This window comes from Ceratotherium simum, chromosome 10, assembly GCF_057802395.1.
Source record: "Ceratotherium simum simum isolate JZ-2026a chromosome 10, ASM5780239v1, whole genome shotgun sequence".
Lineage (NCBI taxonomy): Eukaryota > Metazoa > Chordata > Mammalia > Perissodactyla > Rhinocerotidae > Ceratotherium > Ceratotherium simum.
This window is the reverse complement of record NC_141909.1, coordinates 68,140,286-68,161,055: the sequence shown is the minus strand read 5'-3', so window position 1 is coordinate 68,161,055 and position 20,770 is coordinate 68,140,286. Positions and strand designations below refer to the sequence as shown.

Genomic DNA, 20,770 nt, shown 5'->3' with positions numbered 1-20,770 from the left:
CTGATGAGAGTGGTGAATAGTATAATCATAGGGAGGGCAATTTAAGCAAAATCTATCAAAATTACAAATGTATTTATCTTTTGACTGAGTAACCCCACTTCTAAGAATTTATCTGATCAATTACCTACAAATGTATGAATCAATGGATCTACAAAGTTATACATTGAAGCATTGTTTGTAATAGCAAAAAACTGGAAGCACATCAAATACCTCTTAATAAGAGATTGGTTTTATATTCATATAATGAAATACAAGGTAGCTGTAAAAAGATTAAGGAAGTTCTCTATTTACTAACATGGAAAGATCCCCAGAATTTATTATCAGATACAAAAAATAAAATACAGGACACTATATATGATGTTACCTTTTGTATAAGAAAGGGAAAGAAATAATAACAATTTTTATTTGCTTTTATCTGCTTCAAGAAACCCAGGGAAGAAACACAAGATCCTAACAAAAGTGATTATCTATAACGGCAGGGGGAATAGCGTGGACAGGGACAAATGTGGGAGTAAAGCTTTTCAACGTATATACCTTTTTATATAATTTGATTTTAACCAAGAAATTAAATTTAAAAAAAAGATCTCAATGATATGATAAAATTTCCAAATGTATTGTTATAAAAAAGCAAGAAGCAAAATAGTGTATCTTACATGCTGCCACTTGTATTAAAAATTATATGCATGTGTGTATATATATATTCACACACAAAATAAATATATGTGTACATATGTTTGAATACGCATAAAACATATCTGGAAGAACAGCAAGAAGCTAACAACAATGTGTCTGGAGAGAGAGGCTAGGTGGCTGGAGGACAGGAGGCTCGCTTTTCACTACATTATCTTTTGGTTCCTTTTGAATTTGGTTTCTTGTGCATTAACATTTAAAAAATTTTTAAAAATAAATACATTTCTTGGAACAATTTTGGGCTTCTAATGTCCTCATAAAGCTGGTGTAAGATGTTCAACATAAACCACAGTAACACTTTGCAAGTAAATGTAGAATATTCATGTGATATTCATTAATTCCAAAGATAATTATTGATCATTCACAATATGGAATACAACAATGAACAATACCAATCTGTTTGTAACTCAATACTCACACAATGCTATTTTCTTTCTTCAGACATTTGCTTATATTACCACTTCTGCCTAGAATCCCCTTTAACCTGCTATTCGTATGGCCAACTTGTCTTCATCCTTCAGGACTCATCTTAGCAATGATGTCCTGGAGGAGAAGCCTCCCTACTGCTTCCCACACTACCAATACGCCCACGCTTATCTATGAGGCTAGGTTGTACATTAGATAGACATTATCTCTTTGTTAATCTGTCTTCCCCACTACAGGGGTAAATTCCTTGAGATGAGAAATTTAAACTTTTTCCACTATGCTCAGCATACTAACACTCAATAAATATTTATTGAACTCTAATCCAAATTTACCATTTAGAGCATACTATATTCTCAGAATCTAAGAAATGAAAGAGGAAACTACTGAACATTTTTTTTTTTTTTTTTTTTTTTTTGTGAGGAGATCAGCCCTGTGCTAACATCCGCCAATCCTCCTCTTTTTTTTTTGCTGAGGAAGACGGCCCTGGGCTAACATCTGTGCCCATCTTCCTCCACTTTATATGGGACGCCGCCACAGCATGGCTTGCCAAGCGGTGCGTCGGTGTGCACCCGGGATCCGAACCAGCGAACCCCGGGCCGCCGCAGCGGAGCGCGCGCACTTAACCGCTTGCGCCACCCGGCCGGCCCCTAAACATATTTTTAAAAGCCAATCTCTGTCCTCTTGGCCATCCATGAAGAAATAAGGAACTGAATAAAAGTGGCAGTGTAAAAGCAGACCTAGCCCCAAGATCTTGGTGTATATAGGAAGGTGGAGAACAACACAAAACAAAAAAGTATATGCATCATTAATATAAATATAAGAATCTTTAAAATAGTTGGAAAAAAATCTACTTCCCAAAACAGAGAATATCTTTTAAAACTTTAAGTAACAAACACTTACAAAGGGAAATAGTAAAGCTGATTCTAATTATTTTTACCAGTGATCACTTTGTGACTCTGCAAGTTGCTCTGCTTTAGTAAATGGGGATAAGATCTTATACATAACTGAAACTGGTGAAAGGTGCCATTAGACTAGAACACACACACTGATCTTATTGCGCATTTACTTTACTTACCTTTTTCCCCCGTTTTCCTTTATGACGCACATCCTTACTGCCTTGGTCCAGTGAAGGACCACGGCCACCGGCTTCCTTCAATTGGTCAGAGGGGTATCTTGCTCTTCCAGGGATTTGGAATTCATTTTCTCCTTCTGCCCGGTTCCAGTTGGCCTGAGGAGTAAAGGACTAAAGCATAGCTCAAATTCAAATTTTCTCAGATTGACTTTCCTCTAAGCTATGGCACACCATGTGCTCTAATGACACACTTGTTCAAATGTCAGTGTGACAATTTGACAATCTGTAAATACAACTACTTTTGCTTGTGTTTCCCCTATACTTTTGTTTTATCTCATCATCAAACCTCAAATCTTTAAGTTCTTTGGTTCACAGCATATGGCATAAAGCAAATTTCAAAAGACAAAGTATAAAAGATAAATTTATAGCAATTGGCAGCAGAAGTTAATGATAACTTATACCAACTACAATGAACCAACTGGTACTTATACCAATCTGCAATGTAGATGCAGCTACATTTACATTTAATTAAACAGCAAATAGTAAGTTTTAGGAAACACAGATAAGACGAAGTGAGTTTAAAGGCAATTAACAAAACTCAAGTCCACTTTAACTACTCTACATTACTGGAAGGCTGATTTTGTTTTTTGTTTTTGCACTTAATATTAAAGGTATTCTGCTACATACATTCTGCTGAATAAATGCTTAAGAGTAAAGACAAGTCAAAATTATAGCTAGTAACTAGCTTTTGTTTACTAGTTGGAGTTCTGGGACAATAGAGCAAACTAAAAATAGCATTCAACCAAAAAATAAAACTGAACAGAGAAAATAAACATATAACCTAAAAGTGGGCTTAATTTCTTTCCTAAAACCCAGTAATATAGGTCCAATGAATGTAGGGGTGAAGAGAAAAAGGGTGCCATAATAGGGCTGGAATACTTAAGAACGTCACTTCATTCAGCTAATAAACAGCAAAGCTAAGACTTGAACCCCTATCCATTTGACCATGTTCCTGTCTTTGTAAATTCCTAACCATGAGCACACTGAGGCTACACACTTCTGTACGGGAATCATGTGTTTTGTTAATATAGCTTAAATGTTAAGCATTGGCTATGCTAAAGTATATGTTGATCACCAGGTCATTCTCATACATAGTCATGTGTCATTAAACGATGGGGACACATTCTGAGAAATTCATCGTTAGGCGATTTCGTCATTGTGTGAACATCATAGAGTGTACTTACACAAACCCAGATGGTACAGCCTACCACACACCTAGGCTATATGGTACTAACCCTATGGGACCACTCTTGTATATGTGGTCCGTTGTTGACCGAAACACTGTTTGCGGCACGTGACTGTTCATACAACCTAATGCTGAGATGACTCTCTGACCTTTTACTTAGCTGGTGATCTGCTCCCATTACCTTTGATCTTTTTAATATAGGAATGGATTGAAAGTGTATTCAACTTCCTGAGAAAACAGGAACAAATTTTTCAAGACTGAATTCAAAGGAAACTATTTTGTGAAATTCTCTCTGACCTCCTTCCTGCACTTTGTATATACTTTTATTTCATCACCTATCACACTGTACTGTAGTTATTCAACAGACTATAAGGTGCTTGAGAATACGGGCTGTTATATACATATCTTTGTTGTCTCCTTTTCTCACACTCTTTCCATCCCATCATTTAACACCGTACCTGGTTAAATATCAGATTCTAAATATCTGCTGATTGAAGGAGATACTAAAAAGATTATACTATCATGTTGTCAATCTCCTTCAATCATCAATATTCACAATCAGAACTATTTTTCTCCTCTTGTCCTACATTAGAACGGGCAAGAACACCTAAAGAAACCCTCTCTGTAATACTCTATTTCAACTCCCTATAACAGATAAGGACGTGGGAGCGGAAAAACGCTAAATAAGAAAAGTTCACAAGATCGTCAACCATATTTTATTTATTTATTTATTTTTTAATTTTATTTATTTTTCCCCCAAAGCCCCAGTAGATAGTTGTATGTCACAACTGCACATCCTTCCAGTTGCTGTATGTGGGTCGCGGCCTCAGCATGGCCAGAGAAGTGGTGCGTCGGTGCGCGCCCAGGATCGAACCCGGGCCGCCAGCAGCAGAGCTCGCGCACTTAACCGCTAAGCCACGGGGCCGGCCCTAATCAACCATATTTTAAATCATACTTTATTTTCTCTTTATCTGGCCTTCATTTACCATAAGAACAAAGATAATTCCCTCAACCAAAACCTCAAATTCCTCAAAATGCCAATCATACTCCTAAAATGTACAACATAACCCATCTTCTAATGCTAAAATCACCTTCACGTCACTCATTTAGTCCCATTAGCCCACTTTCCCAACTGAACAGTAAAGCAGTGGTGATAAACCAGAGTTGACAGTCACAGAACATTTCCACTTGCTGGCACTGATATCACTGCCTTAATGTATTAACTTTTAATCTTCACCACAGCCCAAGGAAGTGGATATTATTATTCCTCTTTTATGATAAGGAAACTGAAGTACAGAGAAGATCAATAACTTGAGTTAAACAGCTATTAAGTGGAAGAGTTTGAATTCAAATCCAAACCCAGGCAATTAGACTCCAGAGCCCACAATCTTAATCACCTTTTTTTTTTTTTGGATTTGACAGAATATCACAAAATATTTCTCTTCACACTGGGTTTCATTATTCTCCTTAGAAACATACATGTAAATTCACACAAATTCCCCAAAACCTTACTTGTGTGTGAAGTTATTTAACAATGTTTTTAATATTTAATTAATGTTATCTAGATCCAGTGCTGTTCTCTAGTAACATATTACAAAGAATGTCTTTTCTAAAAATTATGTAAGTTTCAGATGTACAGCATTTAATCACTATTTACAGCCAACTCCCAAGTTGTAATCATGAACACATAAGCAAATTATATACTCAGTCTCCTAATTTGATCACATTAGAGCCTATTACAATTTCTTTAAAAGCAGAAGTGCTTATGTTAAAGTAGATTTTCATCCTGAAGATGATCATGCAAGTTACCTGGAGCCGAAGGTCAGACATTTGTCTTAATAGATCCTCGAAGAGTTCTCTATCATCTTCTGGTAATTCAGAAGACAGGACGACCCCCACAAAGCATCCGGATGCTTGTAACATTGTATCAGGAAACATGTAGGCTCCCACAGTACATTTAAGAACTGGAGATCTATCAGGAACTAGAGGATACAACCAGTCACAAACCTGAAGGGATTAGTTAAAAAAAAAAAAAAAATCAATGGATAGAACTAGGTTTTCACCTAGGTTTTAAAACTGTTATACCATAAAAAATAAACATTTCAAAGATTGAAATGCATTTTACAAAGCTTTATAGAACGATCAGCATCAAAAAATTTCCAATGAAAATTAGCCCTTTGCTACTCTGATCTTCCTATAAACTACTCAAAAAATCTACGCTAAAAATGTTAGTGCTCTGCTAACTATACAGTCTTTAAACTGGTGGCCTTAAACAGCTCACTGTTAACCAATGAGTCTAGCTTTAAATAAATAATGGTCAAAATAAAGTCAAGTTTTATCATTCAAGTTAGAATCCTTTTGTGGAAATAAATAAAATCGAACTTTTTTCAAGTACTCTACATGTACTTATTGATTTAATCGTCACAACAATCCCATGAAGGTGGTCAGTATTGTCATTTTATGTACAAGAAAACTGAGGTCCAGAGAGGTTAATTAAGTTGCTCAGAGTCAACAACTAAAAAGCGGAGCTAGGATTTGAACACATGCATCTGACACCAGAGAAGCCAAACAATTATTTTGTTTAGAAACCCAGCACTCACAATGTGAATAATTTTTTTATGAAGCCCAAGGGAACCTGACATAGAGCTAGAAGAGCTAGAATCCATATGTTTATGCATTTACTATTTATTGTGAAATTAAATTAAAATGACACAAAGCTGCCCTGCAATGTCAACTGGGAAGGTCATCTTGTCAGCATGCTATTAAGCTTTTATGTCCTGGAGTTCTAAATTCAAGTGACTAAGTTTAAATCAGAATTTCCAAATGTATTCATTCCTATTGAGACATTCTTTGAGTGATCAGAATATAATTGTGCCCCTTGCCCAGGACACTGTCTTCCTAATATTAAGAAACTTGGGAGAATAATCTATTATCAAAACATTGTGTGGTGAACATCAGTCAAAGAGCATGAAAGATTTCATATAAATGATGGAAAATTCTGGTACACTACCATCATCTCTGACCAACAGACTATAAACACGTAGAGATCAGAGTACTCAAGCCTGACTCTTTCCTGGAAAGTGCTTAATAAATATTTTCAAATACTTTTTCTTTCACGGAATCTCTTTTTCAGTTGTCTCAAAAGCCACTCTCCATCTTTTATAAAAACCAAACTTGAGACAGGTTACAATAAAACCAATTACTGTTTTCCAAAGTACAATATATAACCATCTGTGGTATGTGAAATGACTTCAAGTAATACACAAACTATTTAAATTTGAGTAGTTATGTATTTTAATATGTATTAGGACAAAATACATCTTTCCTTCCATTTCACAGTTGTTATTGTTTAGGATGAAATTAACAAATGAGACATTTAAATAAAAATGTTAAGAAAGTAATAGCAGAGGTATGGATTTGACAAAAAAATTGTAAAGGTTATACTTAAATGACTAAAGAAGTTTGGGAAAGACTTCTTTTACTATTCCATGATTTCTCTAACATTAAATACATCCTGACCACCTTGACTGAACTGGAGTACCCCCAACCTTTTCAAATAAAACGTTATAGATCTTTCTTAGGATAGATTATTACAGATTGGTAAGCTCATCCATCATAGGTTCATTTCTCCCAGTTTCACTTCAGAGGGCAACCTCATGTCCAAGTTCTGTATGAACAGATTACAGATTTAACAGGTTTACAAAGTATATTAAAACTAAAACTAGGAGAAAAATAGTTTTTAGAGATCTTAGAATTCTAAGTCTGATTACTTAAAACCAAATTATCTTACTCTAATTTCCTAAATAGACTAATACAATATATTATATGTAACTTCTAATACTTAGATGGTTTATCGTTTTTAGAATAAAAACATTCAGTAAATGCACAGTAACTCCTTTTTAGGACACACTGCTACAATATCTGAATATATGCAAATGCCAGCCCCTTAAAGAGACTCAAATTAAATTTTGGGTGCAATTTTACCTCTTATTTAGCATGCAGAAAAGGAGATTATTACAAAGATTAAAAATAAAATTAAAAGCACTAAGACAGGACAAATTTTTACCAGAGGACAAGTCATTTTAACAGTTGGGCTCATGTACGCAGGTAGAGTATTTCTGATATTCATTTCCTGCACCTCCAGTAGCTTAAGCCCCAAAGGTTTTTAAAATTCCACCATTACAATGCAGCACTATTATCAGATCAGCAGAAAGTGTTACAGCTCTTATCAGCCCCCTCCCAATCTCAATCAATAAGCCTACTCTTTTTAACCTCAAGGCTTCTTTCCTAAAACAACCTATGGGATTCACAATATTCTTTCTGTCCAATAACGAAGTCTTCCTTTCAACAATGCCCCAAAATATCTCCTTGACACACGCCTATTAAGTCTCTATCTTCAAACAACTTGCAAGTTGATTCCATGTAAAAGCTGCCTAAGAATTGAGACTAGAGTATATCATAAGAGAAAATGAATATAGATAACCACTGCTCTAAATAAACCATACCATCTGGACTCTGGACAAAAGAACCTGCCTTCCTCAAATAGCCATCTCCCTTCCATGCAAACTCCTTTGCTACACTCAATGTATACTGAGCCCACATTTCCGGAACCCATCTCTCTATACCAATATTCAATCTTATCTGCTTGGAATGTTAGAATTGCATCTTAAACTATCACTGCAGTCTGTACTTCTAGACCAGGGTTTCTCAACCTTGGCACGATTGACATTTTGAGTTGGATAATTTTTTTTATTGATGGGAGCTATCCTGAGATGTTTAGCAGCACTCCTGGCCTCTATCCACTATATCCCAGCAGCAGTAGCACACCAGGCCGCCAGTTGTGACAACCAAAAATGTCTCCAGATATTGCCAAATAGGGGGTTTCGGGGGGTTGGGGGAACTGCCCCTGGTTGAGAACCACTGTTCTAGACACTGGGATGAGTCTAGCCCACTTCAGCCCTTCAGCTGGGATGGACATCTGTGGATATTTAGTTATACACCCACCTGAGCTACATAAATCCCTCTTGAAATTAAAGTTAAGTTTCTTCTTCAGATAAAGAATTAAAAATTTAAGGATGAATTCTCTGATTCCCTTCAGGTCCTATCATCGCAAATTTAATACTAAAACAAGACTTTATCTTAAAAAAAAAGAAAAGAAAGGCTATCAAACACAGACAGACATTCAAGGCTCATAAATTTCATGGAATATATTTTAAAAGGAACTAGAACTTATAATGATCTTTTTGCACTTATTGTCCTGGACACATTACAAATATTAACAAAAAATGATGTATCCCACATGTATTTCAAACTATGTTTATGCTTTTCTTAGGCTTACCTGAAGAAACCCAGGAGGACGATTTAGAACTGTATCAAGAGAATTATCCAAGAACCTCACAATTCGAAGGTACCCAGGATATGAAGGTGCACTAACCTCCCCTGCAGGATTTACAAAAAAAATCTGTACTCCATTTGGTATCAAAATCAACTCATCTGCATCTAGCCCTAAGGTCTCAAGAGGAGGTGGCTGAGAATGATTCCTGTAAAAGTCTTCTCCAACTGATGAAAATTCCCCAGATTCTGTCCCGTAGGATACAGTGTAGTGACCCTCAGCAGCCTGAGGAGTATAAGCAGGTGGTGCTTCTGCTGGATGACTTTGAGATGGTAAAGATAGAGAACTAGATGGGGGAACCAACCCGGAACTCGTAGCTGAAGTGTTTCCATTTACTTCAGTGTGCTGAGGAGGTGAACTAAAGGGCTGAGGCTCCGATGACTTTTCGTACATATCTTTAGGAGGGAATTCTGGATATAACTTGGGCACCTCCTGAAGATCATTCCGTAGAGAAGTGGCAAGACCTTTTTCTAGAATTTCCAACCTGGTGCGTACATTCTGTAGCGTTTCTTTCATTTTCTGTTGCATCTGTCTAGCAGATTCCCACCCAGGGCCTACATGTTCAGGCTCTGTTGAAGAAATGCTGATTCCTCTGAGCAGGTGTCCCATTCCTTGCTTATAGTAGTTCTTTGCTTCTTCCTTTTGACCTAATTCATCTGTATTCAATCCTTTATTAACAAATAAAAAGGCCTTCTTGTATGCTTCCTTGATGATCTTAATTTCAGCAGGTTCTCCATTTTGTGGCTCTTGCTCCATTTCTGCAAAACAGGACACATTATCTTTAACAATTTTGTTTAGTTATTGTTTACTTATTTATCATCAATTTCTCCTATCTGAAGATATTTCAAGACGACAGGAGCCTTGCTTGTCTGTCTTGTTCACTATTGTATTTCCTAAGCCTACGATTAGATCTGATATAGGGAAAGCACACAATAAGTATTTGTTAAATGGATAAATAAATAATGCTCTTGGTCCTAAATTATCTTTTTAATTAAAAACAGAAGAAAATAAGTCAGAATACATTTATTGAATAATTTTCTTGTTCCAGTTTCTTATAAGAAATAAAAGTTTCCTATTGTATATCAATCTTTAAGGTTGGAGCCAAAGTCTCATTCTAAAATTCACTACAGTATAAATCCAGATTATATCTAATTAAAAATGAGGGTGAATCACACATTGGAGAGAAAAGAAATGAGAAAAAATATCTGGATGAAGCTTTAAAGTTACCTGACTTTCTTTGAAAGGTGGCAGGTTACTCAAATGCAGTTAGCTCTGTTCCCTTCTAAAACTCTATTGAAATGACTCTAACAACATTATTAAAAAGGCATAACCATTCCTTTTAATGAGAAAAAGGCAGGAACAGGTACTTCACAAAAAAGAGAATATTTAAATGGCATGAAAAAGGTGTTCAACACACTATTCCCTAAGGGAAATGGGATCCACAACGATACCACTATGTACTTATCAAATGGCTAAAATTTAAAAGACTGACAAATATCAGGGAAGACAGCAACTGGAACTCTCATACTTTGCTAGTGGAAGTGAAAAACGGTACAGCCACTTTGGAAAACTGGCAATTTCTACGAAAGCTAAACATTCACCCACTCTATGACCCAGGAATTCCACTTCCAGGTATACAATCAAGAGAAATGAATGCATATGTAGACCAAAAACATGTACAATAATATTTATAGCAACTTTATTCCAAAAGCCAAAAACTCAAATGCCCACCCACAAAAGGGATGAATAGTGGTATATTTATACAATGTAAAAATACACAGAAATTAAAAAAAATATATTGATGCCTGTAACATTGATGAATCTCACCAATGCTTTGAGCAAAAGCAGCCAGATACAAATGACTTCACATTGAGACTACACACTATATGATTCTATATAAGTGAAGCTGAAGAACAGACAAAACTACTAGTCTATGATGACAGAGTCAAGATAGTAATTACAGGTGGGGGGTACAGATTTGGAAGGGACATGAAGGGACCTATGGCATATGGAAATATTCTCTATCTTGATCTGAATGATGATTACATGGGTGTTTACATAGATAAAAAAAAATCATTAAGCTGTAAATTTAAGATTAGTGCGCCGAATGCACTTTATGTTATCCCTTAATACAATAAATAATAAAGCCATAACTCACAAGGACAAAGAGACAGGATGAAGAGTCAACAGTGCTTTGGTACTGAAAAGGAGACAGACAAGCGCTAACTCACAAAACAGACTAGAGAAAGCTGAAGCCTAAGCTGTCAGTGAGGAAATCAGAGAAGCAGCCCCATTTACATCACATTATAGAACCTCCAAAAGGCAGAGGAACTGATTCAATCTTCCTTTGAAAGAAAGTAGAGGTAGAGCTGGAAAAAAGGGAAGGATTACAAGCCAATTTACAAATTAAGACCCTCAGATCTCTCCTACACCAAGCACCCAAGACACTATTTCAGTACAAAAAGAAGATTGGATGTTTTAATTCAAAAGAGCATAAAATAAAATCTTCTTGCACAGCAGAGTATCAGGCATGATTAAGGGTAAATACCAAAAGGAGAGGGATTAAATGAAAAACTACATACTGAATATTGAGATCCTCAGCCTTCTCCCCCACAATTTGGTTATTAGAGTTCTGGCAGCTAGGTACCTCTCTACAAGGGAGATCAGAAGTATCTTCTCTGGGGAATCTGATCACCACCAAGAGGAAAGACCTAAAGATAGTGATACTGAGAGAGTTTCCCAAAGGAAAACTGTCCAGGCAACTAACTTTTGAGAGAAGCTACAGCTGACAGTCTACCAGAGAGTCTCCAATTATCAGACAGCCAAGGATCATAAAACACGTGATGAAAATGTCTAGTATGAAAGAAAAAAATAAGAGCAATGCAATTTGGTTGAAATAGACAACACGCAACGAGAAGAAAATTTCAAAAAAACCTACCATTTATATCAACATAAAAAAAGAAAGAAAATACTGCATCCATAAAAATAAAAACAGGATAAATAAACACAAAAAGGACATTCTAAGAACTAAAGGAGCTCTTAGAAGTTACATATAAAATAGCCGGAAAGAAAAACTCAACAGAGGGATAAGAAGGTAAGGTTATGAATCATAGAAAATGCCTGGAGAGTAGCACAAAAAGACAAAGAGATGAAAAACAGTAAAGAAAAGATAAGAAAATTTGAGAGGACCCAGTCTTTAATGGCCAACATCTGAATAATAAACTTCCAGAAATACAGCATAAAAAATAAGGGATGGAAGAGTTGAAGAAATAATTCAAAGAATTTCCTAGAACTGGAAAACATGAATTTCCAGATTTAAAAAGACAAATGGATAAAGAATGAAAAAACACCCACACCAAGGAGCATACCATGAAATTTCAGAACACTAGGCTCAAAGGGACCATCTTAACAGAACTTATGCAAAAAATGAGAGATAAGATTCCTAAGGAACTTCTTAAAGGCAACAGCAGAAGTTAGAAGGAAAAAGTACAATTAATTCATAATTCTCAGTGAAAATAACTTCCAAACTCAGGCATGTGCTTGCTCAGATATTGCATCTTCTGTTTCTTGGATTCCATGTTTGATGAAAGAAATCACAAGGTTGACGACTATTATGCAACCAATCCACACTGGAGCAAGAGACAGAACTCCAGAGAAGATTTCTTCAAGAAACTAAAATTGATAGAATACTTCTATATGTTCCTAAATTTTGAGAAGAGAGCTACATAACTGTGGGAGGATTCAGGGTTTAATCAGTGATAAATACATGGAAAACTAAAGAAAGAAAAACCAAGACAATTATTAACTCTGGGGAAAACAACATGCTGAGCTAGAAAGAAAAACTAATCATAATACACTGCATGTTTCAGTTTTGATTAGTTTCATAACAAAGTAAATAAAGAATCTTGATACAAGCAAAATTATGATACAATCATACTGAAAAGAGGGAAAGATGGATGGGTAGAAAGTTTGTGTGCATGTGGTATAGGATCAAAGAACTAAAACTTCATCTTTCCTACTAGGAAATTAATGGACAATGCCTAAAACTAAAAAATGAAAAGTAGCAATATAAGCATCCTGTTTAGAGACAGAAGGAAAGACCAAAAGAATGGGTGAGGAAATTGATACAAGCTGCCTTTGGGAGAAAGGGCTGATGCTTGGGTGTTGGGCTCTCTGATTTTCACTGCAAGCCTTATAAAAATATTTAATTCTTAATACTATGTGCACGATAAAAAAATTACTAATTATAAAAAGTAAACAGAAGCTTTAGAGCAGCATCTTCTAACAGAATCATAACGTGAACCACACATGTAATTCTAATTTTTCTAATAGGCACATTAAAAGGGAAAAACAAACAGCTGAAATTAATTTCAGTGATATTTTACTCAAATACATCCAAAATATTACTTCAACGTGCACTCAATATAAAAATTATTAATGGCATATTTTACCTTCTTTTTTGCATTAAGTCCTCAAAACCTAGTATTTTTACACTTGAAGTGTTACCTCAATTCCAGCTAGCCCCATTTCAAGTGCTCAGTATCTACATGTGCCTACCACTGCAGTTTTGGAGATTCTTTTCCTGCAATCTCATTAAAACATATAATGATTGTATAATTTAAATGATTTAAGACTGTTTAGGCAACAATCTACACTATAAAGGCATGACAGAAACTGTGGCCTAGCTTCTGATTAAGTAATGTAACCATACTTTCTAACCTGAAAAATAAACAAACCATCATGTAGCAACTTCACAGTAGTCAAGAGAATATATTCAGTTCCTAATTTAGAAAACATCATATACAATTAAGCATATACAGACCTACCTTACTTGCCCTAACCCAAATCTCCTATCAAAATTGACAAACCCTTTCCCTGGAATTCCACCCTGTTGCTGTGTCATTAGAATGCCTCCCCTTTCCACAGATCCCATCCCTTTCTTCCTTCAGAAACCACAGACTATGAATTCTGCACTCCACCTTCTTTGGCGTACAAATAGGCTCAAAGTTCAGAAAGCAAGACAGCAGAGGTTAAACAGATTTTTGTGAGCTGATCTGGAAACTTGACTAGCATCGTTAAGTTTGTCCAACTGACTTGAACAGGGTCATGAAAAACACTGTGACTTGGCACCTACTCTTTTGCTACATGCTACAGGATACCACTATCACCAGGCATCATTTATAGAGTGTTTAATGTGTGCTGGACACTATGCTAGATATTTATCTCATTTAATCTTTACAAACAACTCTTGAGGCATTATTACTATTATTACTACATTGCAGAGAAAAAAAATTGAGGTTTTGAAGGTGTTAACTGCCCTAGATCACCTCTTTTTGAAAGACCTTGGAGCTAAGAATTATATTTACTTTTTTAAAGGATTAAAACAAAGAAGGATATGCAATGGAGATCAGATGTGGCCCAAAACGCCTAAAAAATTTACTAACTGGCATCTTACAAAAAAAAGTCTGCCAACCCATTGTCCTAGATCAGAGTTCAATAGTCTGATTTCAAAACTAATCTTCTAAATCAGGGTTTCTCAACCTCGGTCTGATTGACATTTTAGGCTAGATAACTGTTTGTTACGGGAGGCTGTTCTGTTCACTGTAGGATGTTTAGCTGCATCTCTGATCTCTTTCTACTAGATGCCAATAGCAGTCACCCCCTCCATGCCCCACTCACCCAAGTGACAACCAAAAATGTCTCCAGACATTGTCAAATATACCCTGGGCAGCAAAATCATCCCCGTTGAGAACCAACGCTCTATATGGTCTTCAAAATGGGGGATGTGTACCCCTGGGACACACGAAGACTTTTCAAGGGAACATGTTCCAAAAACATGTATAATTTTAAGGCGTCAATTTGAATTTAGGCACAACTCCAACTATCCATCTCATTAAGATAAAAATTTCCACTAAACTTCTACTTTTCATATTTAATTATTATTTATCAAAATCCATCAGTTATTATGCTTTTCTGACCGTTTTACTACTTGTAATAACTCAAACCAGAAGAAAAACAATTCCTAGAGTTATCATAGAAATTTTTTAAAACTTAGTTTCAATTTATACAAATATTTTTATTAAAGATATGTACGATAGAGAATAAAAAGCTATCTAGCAAAAATAAATTACATTAAGATAACATTCTGTGGGGGGAGGATAAAAATCCAAGTACAATTTTAAGAAAAAGGAACTATTAAAATACCATGTATTTTTAAAATTAATATTGATGGACATAAAAGTGCAACGTTATACTCCTTTGCATACAGTTAAGAGTGATGTACCAATTTTATACTAAAACGTCAGCACCTATACCAGATGGGAAATTGCATCCTTCGCAACTACCAAAAGGTATGATGTGAAATGCTATAAATCAGTCTAAACACGTGCAAGGGGGACAGTTTGATAAAATTTATTTGGGGTTCACAAATTAAAAACACTGCTCTAAAACCACTCATTACTATATTTTATTGCAAACACAAAATGCACATGGTCTCTGGTCCTTAGAAGCACCATAATTTACTACCTTAGAAGTGCTTGACACCGTTCTAGGCTTCATTTAATCCTCATATCCTCAGAGATGAGCACATGATTTAGACAATGTTTTACAAATATTGAGCTGCTTGCCCAAGGAGAGAACTGGTAAATGGAAGAGAGATTCAAAGACTTAGGCTCAAGAGATACTTGTCAAGAAAATGAAACGAAATGTCTGATTCCAAACCTGAAGTTCCTACTATGCTTACCAGTTAGCAGAGTGAGGGAGGAATGAAGGGAACTTGGAGTGTTTCATGGGAGAAAGGCATTTGGCTTAAGCCTTAAAGAATAAGTAGCAAGCATATGAAGGCAGAAGGAAGTCATGATAAAGGAACTCTAGACAGAAGCAACATTACCTTGTGTATATCTTTATTTCAAAGCTTATTTTACACAGTGTGCTGAAAGATTTCCTAAATAATGTGTCACGGGAGGAAATGGGCTGGCTATTGGAAGGGAAGGCATGGGAGGGGGGCATTCCACGGTCAGCTGCTGCTGAACAGCATGCCTTGCTGGCCATCTCCATCTTGAAAAGAAAAAAAAGTTTAGCAAGGAGAAGAGCCTGGAAATATAGCAGGTTAAATGTAGTTGGGAATTCAGCACAAAAAGAAAAAATTTTGTATTAAAATAGTGTATTTTTATTTTGTGATTTATTCTGGGATTTCCTATATTCTCAGTAGTCTTTGAGAAAATGCATTTCACAAGGACAGGGCCCGTAGGATGGTAACTTGTTTTGCTGTTAAATAATTCCTATCATATCCGTAAGCACAATTAAGTGCTTATCACACGTCTTGAAAAGATGAAAAGCATTATTACATGCTTTCACATACTTTAATTTTTAAAGTTGAGAACAGAAAAAGTCTTTGAAATGTCAATCTGAAGTATTAAACAAACAAAAAAGTACCTACATCAGTATACTTGTCTGATGTAAATCACAAACCAACACCTGGTTCCAGATACCAACGGTGCACTTATTTTTTAAACGTTCTAATAACAGAAGTAAAATGTATTTGTTTCAAATATAACAGAGTATATATGCGTGTGTGCTTTAAAAAATACTCAGGGGCAAAGATTTTGTTTTGCTTTTAGAAATCTCAAAGAAAAATGCTTGACTCCTTTAATATTTAAGGCCGCTTTCAGAGGCACCAATTTTGAACACAAATTCACTAAATTACAATTCAATAAAGCAAACTTCGAGGACTCGCAAGAGACCGAGTAAAGTAAAGCAATCCATTAGTACAATTAGAGTGTGGAAAACTGGGCCAACCCTACAGGAACACAATAATGCCGTGTCATTAAACAGTGCGCATTCCAAGAGAAACTTTCTCCAGACACAGAAATTAGGTCGCTGAGACCCTCTGCGGTGCTAAATCCCTAACAAAAACATGCACAAATGTATTCCAAAGAGCAAAATCGGGCGCTATCCATTCCCAATATAATTGCTGTTGGTTGCTGACCTTTTTGTAAACAAAGACTACCGAACTTTCACGAAGCTGTAAGCGCTGGGTGACAGTGAACAATTACTGCGCTTTTCGAAGCCGAAATAAACAACGGGGGTAGCGCAGCAAGAAAGGTCACTGGGATGCATAAGGACGGCGATCGAAGGAGGGGAGGGCAGCGGTCTCCATCCCAACCGTAAACAGGAGGAGAGGGCGTAGGGAACGCGAAGGTTCCATAAATATGACATAGAGGTTAACTAAGAATAACTTCTCAGACTATTCCCTCTCGAATTCGCTCCCTTCAACGAAAGTTTCATCTCTGAGCTCAGGAGGAGGGCTTCCGGCCTTCTCGGCCCTCCCCACACCCCGCCCACTCCGCGGAGCCCCGGGCGCTCACGCCACCCGCCCGCTTTGGGGGCCCGCGCAGGGGTGAGAGCCTCCGCCAAGGCGCCTCACCTGTGCCTTCCTGAGCTCGGGCGCTTCCGCGCCGCCCGCAGAGCTCTCCGCCCGGCCGCCGCAGCCCAAGGGCCCGCTCCCTCGGCCGCGGCGTCGCGGTAAGGCGCTCCGCCGGGCCGGTCCCAAGGTGCCCAGCGCCCCACACGCGCGCGCGCGCGACCGCACGCCGGCACTCACAAAACGTTCCAAGCCGCGCGCTGCGAGCGCGCCACGTCACGCGCCCGCGCCGGCCCCGCCCCTCGCTCCCGCCGCAAGTCAGCTTTCACGTGACGCCCACTCGGGGGCGTCCCCCACCAACTTGTCACCAGCCCGTCCAGCCGAAGTTCTGTCAACTCTTACCTTCTGAATGGTGTCTGGGGAGACGTCAGTCCGTTTCGAATCCCGGAGTGACCGTAAAACTCTGTGGGGGAAGTAAAGGAGCTGGTGCCAAAGGCCCCGAGAGAACCACGCAAGCCAGCGGCTCAGCGCGGACCCCCAACCAGGGTCTCTCGCGGCCACGTCGACAGCCCCCGCGCTTGCGCAATCTCTTGCTCCGCGCGGAACCGAGGCGGCTGGAGGGACTGGGAAAGAGTGGTGGGCAGTGAGAGCTGTGACGGCTAGAGGGAGCCGTGGGCACAGTGCACGTGGGAGAACAAAGGCCGATTCAACAAAGGCCTGTGGAACCTAACCTTTGTGACTCATGTATCCAAAGAGAACAATTGTCGCCCAAAGCCCCAATAGACTACTTGATAAAAGTCTCCATAGGGTTTATGCGTGTGCGCGCGCATATATGCTAAAATTCTGTAGCAATATGGTAAAAAACGTTCAATTCCTGACTCTTAAGCATAAATAGCAGCTGAGCTAATACCATTTATGATTAGGGAAAGCTAAAAGGGGAAAATCAAAGTGAACATACTTTTCTTCAAAAGTCCTTTAAAGTTAGTAAAATACTATAAATGACAGATTTTATACTCTTGAGTAGATAGGCCTTGAAAAAAATTATATGCATACACATATATGTTGCCCTGAGCATTTAAGACTGGCTGACTTGTTTAAGGATGGCAGTGATTTGAATCAAGATGAATTATTACTTCCCTCAATCAAAATTACGTAATGATGAGGACTGTTGATTAACTCCTGGGAGAAGCTTTTAAGTTTAAAATTAGGGGCCATTTGGTAGTTCCCTCAAATCTCAGAAAGGTAACAGTCATCCCAAAGAGAAAAACCTGTCAGGGAGGTACACATTAATACAGTGGTTTTAAATGATTTTGCTCTTATACCTCCTGAAATATTCTGAAAAACTGTGACTGTGTACCTTCTTCCTCATTTTTAGATTGACCATCAAAATTTTTCATCTGACTTAAATAGTTGCAAAGGATGCAAATTGTTTTATTGCAAATTGACATTTTGAAAATAAAACAGTTACATAACTCTTAAATGTAGCCAGTGGAAACTAAATACCAGGCAATGTGATATACCTCATCAATTGTTAAAAGTACATTAACAAGCTTTTCTTTAATAGGAGAAAAAATACATCTTCCTTTTCTTCTTAAACTCATATTTCCATATCGCTTCATGACATTTTATCCCAATATAATATTTCTTTATTCTGGAAAGTCTTTTGTTGGTCACCTACCATATTTCTCTGCATTATAAATACGTACATAAATTTAAATCAATTTTAAAATTTTGTAATAGCCATAAAAATTAAAGAGTTTAAGAATATAAAATTTATATATGCAATATCATTGTATATAGAAAACCCTAAAATTTACTACAAAGCTGCTAAACCAAATCAAGTCCATCAACGTTGCAGGATAAAAGATCAACATAAAAAAATCAGTAGCATTTCTATACATAAGCAATGAACACTCCAAAAATGAAATTTATCATTTCGTTGACAATACTATCAAGAAAAATAAAATACTTGGGAATAAATTTAGCAAAATAAGTGTAAGACTTGTACACCAAAAACTATAAAACATTGCTGAGAGGATTTAAAGTAGACCTAAATGAATGAAAAGGCATTCCACATTCATGGATTGAAAGACTTGATATTGTTACAATGGCAATACTCCTCAAATTGATCTACAGATGCAACATAATCCCTACCAAAATCCCAGATAACTGTTTTGCAGAAATTGGCAAGGTAATCCTTAATTAAATGGAAATGCAAGTGATCCAGAATAGCCAAAACAATCTTGAAAAAGAAGAACAAAGTTAGAGGACTCATACTTCCTGATTTCAAAATTTGCTACAAAACTGCAAAGTAATCAGTTCAGTGTGGTACTGGCATAAGGCCAGACATATGTGGAATTATGAGCCCAGAAATAAGCCCTTGCACTTACAATCAACTGACTTTCAACAAAAGCACCAAGAAAATTCAATGGGAAAGAAATAGTCTTTTCAACAAATGGGACAATTGGAAATCCATTCAAAAAGTGAATTTGAACCCCTACCTCACACAATACTCAAAAATTAACACAAATTAACATAGACCTAAATGTAAGAGCTAAAACTGTAAAACTCTTAGAAGAAAACATGAGTAAATCTACATAAACTTAGGTTAAGCAATGATTTCTTAGATATGACCCCCAGAATATAAGCAATAAAAGAAAAAATTGGTAAGTGTACTTCATCAAAATTAAAACCTTTTGCTCTTCAAAAACATCAAGAAATTGAAAATACAACTATTAACTATGGGAAAATATTTGCAAATCATTATATCTGACATATTTAGAATAAAGAACTCATAATAATTAACAAGATAAGTAACATCATTTAAAAATGGGCAAAGGATTTGAATATACATTTCTCCAAAGATATACAAATGGCCAGAAAGCCCATGGAAAGATGCTCAGTGTTATTAGTCTTTAGGGAAATGCAAATCAAAAGCACAATGAGATGTCATTATTTATCCACTAGAATGGCTGTAATAAAAAAGGTAGATACCAGCAAGTGTTGACAAGGATTTGGAGAAATTCAAAACCTCATACATGACTGGTAGCAATATAAAACGATGCAGCCATTTTTTGGTAAACAATTTCACAGTTTCTTAAAATGTTATACATAGACTTGATATATGAGCATGGTCACTCAATTCTTTGAAGTACTGCTAAATCATATGCCCCAAAGCACTTTACGATATAGCATTCAAATTTGTTTTTTAATCCAATAGATCCTTCTTCCATTTTTTTAATTAAAAATTTGAAAATCACTTAACTGCAAAAATATTTGTCACCAAGCAGTTAGTTATTGACTTCCTCAATTTCTGGCAAGAACACCATAAAAGCTTTACTAAGATGGACCATCTGGGACCATTGAGGCCCCAGTATTCTAGGTGGTGCCATGGTTAAGGTCGTGCCTCTCTTCCACTAGTGGTGGCTGAGCAGAAGAAGGGAGCCCTCACCTCTCTTCCACACTCACCTGGAACTTAGCTTCAGCAATAGGTAGCTGGGGTCAGGAGGAGAAACACTAGTGCCCTGCCCCTCCCAGGCAGATAGCCCTCCCACTGCTATCTCTGGGTAGAGGGAGTCCTGC

At 36.9% G+C, this 20,770-nt stretch overlaps 1 protein-coding gene across 2 annotated transcripts in view; it reads right to left on the bottom strand.

The window, feature by feature from the left end:
- The window catches only part of SPART (spartin), a 34,771-nt gene extending 16,952 nt beyond the window's left edge, over positions 1 to 17,819 (bottom strand). The window contains exons 1-4 of one of the 2 annotated variants that reach the window (XM_014791287.2): positions 17,591 to 17,819; positions 8,773 to 9,584; positions 5,244 to 5,441; positions 2,192 to 2,344 (exon numbers count right to left, since the gene is read on the bottom strand). In XM_014791287.2, coding sequence (XP_014646773.1) covers positions 2,192 to 2,344; positions 5,244 to 5,441; positions 8,773 to 9,582 — 1,161 coding nt within the window. In that variant the 5' untranslated portion in view covers positions 9,583 to 9,584; positions 17,591 to 17,819. Of the gene's footprint in view, positions 1 to 2,191; positions 2,345 to 5,243; positions 5,442 to 8,772; positions 9,585 to 17,251; positions 17,368 to 17,590 lie in introns of those variants that run through there. The other variant, XM_004435326.3, reaches the window with a different exon arrangement.
- Positions 17,820 to 20,770: the final 2,951 nt, after the last annotated feature.